Source organism: Phalaenopsis equestris, unplaced genomic scaffold (genome assembly GCF_001263595.1).
Source record: "Phalaenopsis equestris unplaced genomic scaffold, ASM126359v1 Scaffold000482, whole genome shotgun sequence".
Lineage (NCBI taxonomy): Eukaryota > Viridiplantae > Streptophyta > Magnoliopsida > Asparagales > Orchidaceae > Phalaenopsis > Phalaenopsis equestris.
The window spans coordinates 173,697-176,109 of NW_018164923.1; the positions used below are offsets into that span (position 1 = coordinate 173,697).

The window sequence follows — 2,413 nt, forward strand, 5'->3', positions numbered from 1 at the left end:
AAAATATGTAGATTAAGGCTTTGTTTGGCGCAGCTACAGCTTCTCATTTTTTCATCTTTTGCTGCGCTGCCCGAAGAAGCTTCTGCGGGGAAGCTGACTGTCTGTTTGTTGTAGATATGTGAAAACAACTGTGGGGCAGTTGTTTCTGGAAAATTGACTGTTCTGCCCCTGTTCAGTAAATTTGTTTGTAACATAACTATTACACCCATTTATTTAATAATTATGAAGCAGAAATTCAACGTAATGATGAATTTATTTTAAATTTTAGAAATAATTTCAAATAATTATGAATTTATTAGAATTCATTATTAGCTTGAATGTTGTGGAAATCAATTATTACATTGAAACTCTACATGAGAATGATGATTATTGTACAATAAATCATTCGTCTTCTGATTACTTAATTTTAAATAAGATAATAAAGGTGCATTTACATACATAACACGCAATTCTAATACATCTACAGATTTAACACCTATACTTTCATATTTACATACATAACACTCAAATCTTTTGCATCACATCAAGAAATAACTGTTACAAACCGAAGAAGGCAGAATTCACTGCTTCCAACAAATTCTCAACAGTTTCAAGCTATCAAATGGAGATTGTAATATCTAAATATTGTAATGGGATTGATTGTGTATAATGCAGCAAGGAGAACTGGAAAAAATGGAATTAAAACATGTAAAATAGCAAGATTGCAATTCCCAAGCCAGTAATAAAGAAAATTAGTATCACGCTTGATTTTCTTGATTTCAAACACATTGCAAAAGACTTTCCTTACTTGATTTTTCCATTCCTTTCGTATTTCCACGTGTTTTAAACTAAAATTTTTCTTCTTTGTATGGCTAGCCGAGGAGGTTTTCATACACGGTTTCCCCACTAGATTTTTAAATGTGACAATTAAGCTCCTTCCATGATGAAAGAACTCTAGGGAGCTTTACTAGGTGGTCAGCCGCACCCTGCTTAGCTTTGCTTATTTTGATGTTAGCTTGTGAGGCTTATGAGATCTTCTCAATGAATGGCATTTGATTGATTGAGTAGTCTTTTCCTGAGAGAGAGAGAGAGAGAGAGAGAGAGCCAAAAAAAACTGAAATTTCAGGCTTAACATTCCAATTGAAATAGTACTCATTTGATTGTTTGAAGTTGGAAAACATGTTTAAGAAATGCTGAATTTATTATATCTCATCATTCGGTTGGTTTTGGATAGAATTTAATATGGTTCTTTAAAGCCCTTTAAAATCTGATTATATTTTACACACGATGTGAGTTATAACAAATCATTATCAAATTATCTCCCTCAAATCCGAAACATTCCTCGAAAGAAATAGATTGTGTCAATTCATGGAATAAATCATGCATCTTATAATATATTCTCTCATAATATTGAAAGTCATCAAAGAAAGATTTTCTGACCAAAACATCAAAATACCTCTCTCCAATATCTTCCAAAGTCTCTCCTTCAATAGAAAATTCCTGAGTGAAACCCAATGCACTCCACATTCGGACTAAATTATCTTTATCAAACTGATGATCTAGTGGGAATAGGCCACAAAATCCTTCTCCTCGCCTCGACCGATGAGATCATTTTTAGGCAAGCATCCTGTTTCACAATCTTCGCACAACTAAAGCTCCAGCTCCTGTTGCTCTTACTTGTGTTTCCGATCAGATGAAGGAAAGTGCTGATCTCAGCTGAAACATTATCAAGTTTCTTCACAACCTTCTCCAGTCTCTTCAAATTGGGATCCATCTTGAGAGCACATTTGCCAATTTTCTTTGAAGAGCTCATGGTGGAACACACCTTTTGCTGCTTCTTGTTTCTGGTAAGTTGTTCTTCAAGCTTCACGTACTCAAAGTCATCAAGAACATCATCTGCCTCATCGATGGCATCTCGTAGCTGTGATATCTGACCGACATTTTTCTTTTTGTAAATCGACAATTACAAAAATTTGATGGCGCTACTAGAAGATTTAAATTCTAACAACAGTTTCAAAATCTATACTGCGACTTTATATATATGTGTTTGATTTAATAAAGATGTATAGATATAATATTCAATAATGTCAAAGTCGAATTTGTCAACGCAAGTATACGTATCGCTCAAGTAATATAGGGCTCTAATGGAGTCCTAGTTATCGATCCCACAGGGAGAAAGAGAATACTACGGACTAAGGCTTAATAAAAAGTAATACTTCAACTCCAACGACGACGTTCAATTTGCTAATATGTCACTAATAGGCAATTGAAATAAGTAAATAATTTGGATAACTAATAAATAATTAATGATAGAAAGTAGGGTTTAATTGTGATATTCAATATATAAGAAAACATCATTCTCCTTATCAAGAAATTATAGTGAATGGATAAAATGAATTAGTTCAATTTATATTGTGTCAAATATGAGCATACT

General features: G+C 33.2%; 1 protein-coding gene across 1 annotated transcript in view; it reads right to left on the bottom strand.

Annotated features, from left to right (window-relative positions):
• Positions 1–1,525: 1,525 nt before the first annotated feature.
• LOC110028024 overlaps positions 1,526–2,413 on the bottom strand; it is a 2,014-nt gene continuing 1,126 nt past the window's right edge. The window contains exon 2 of the mRNA XM_020729723.1: positions 1,526–1,909. Within this exon, the coding sequence (XP_020585382.1) occupies positions 1,526–1,909 (384 nt within the window). The remainder of the gene's footprint in view (positions 1,910–2,413) is intronic.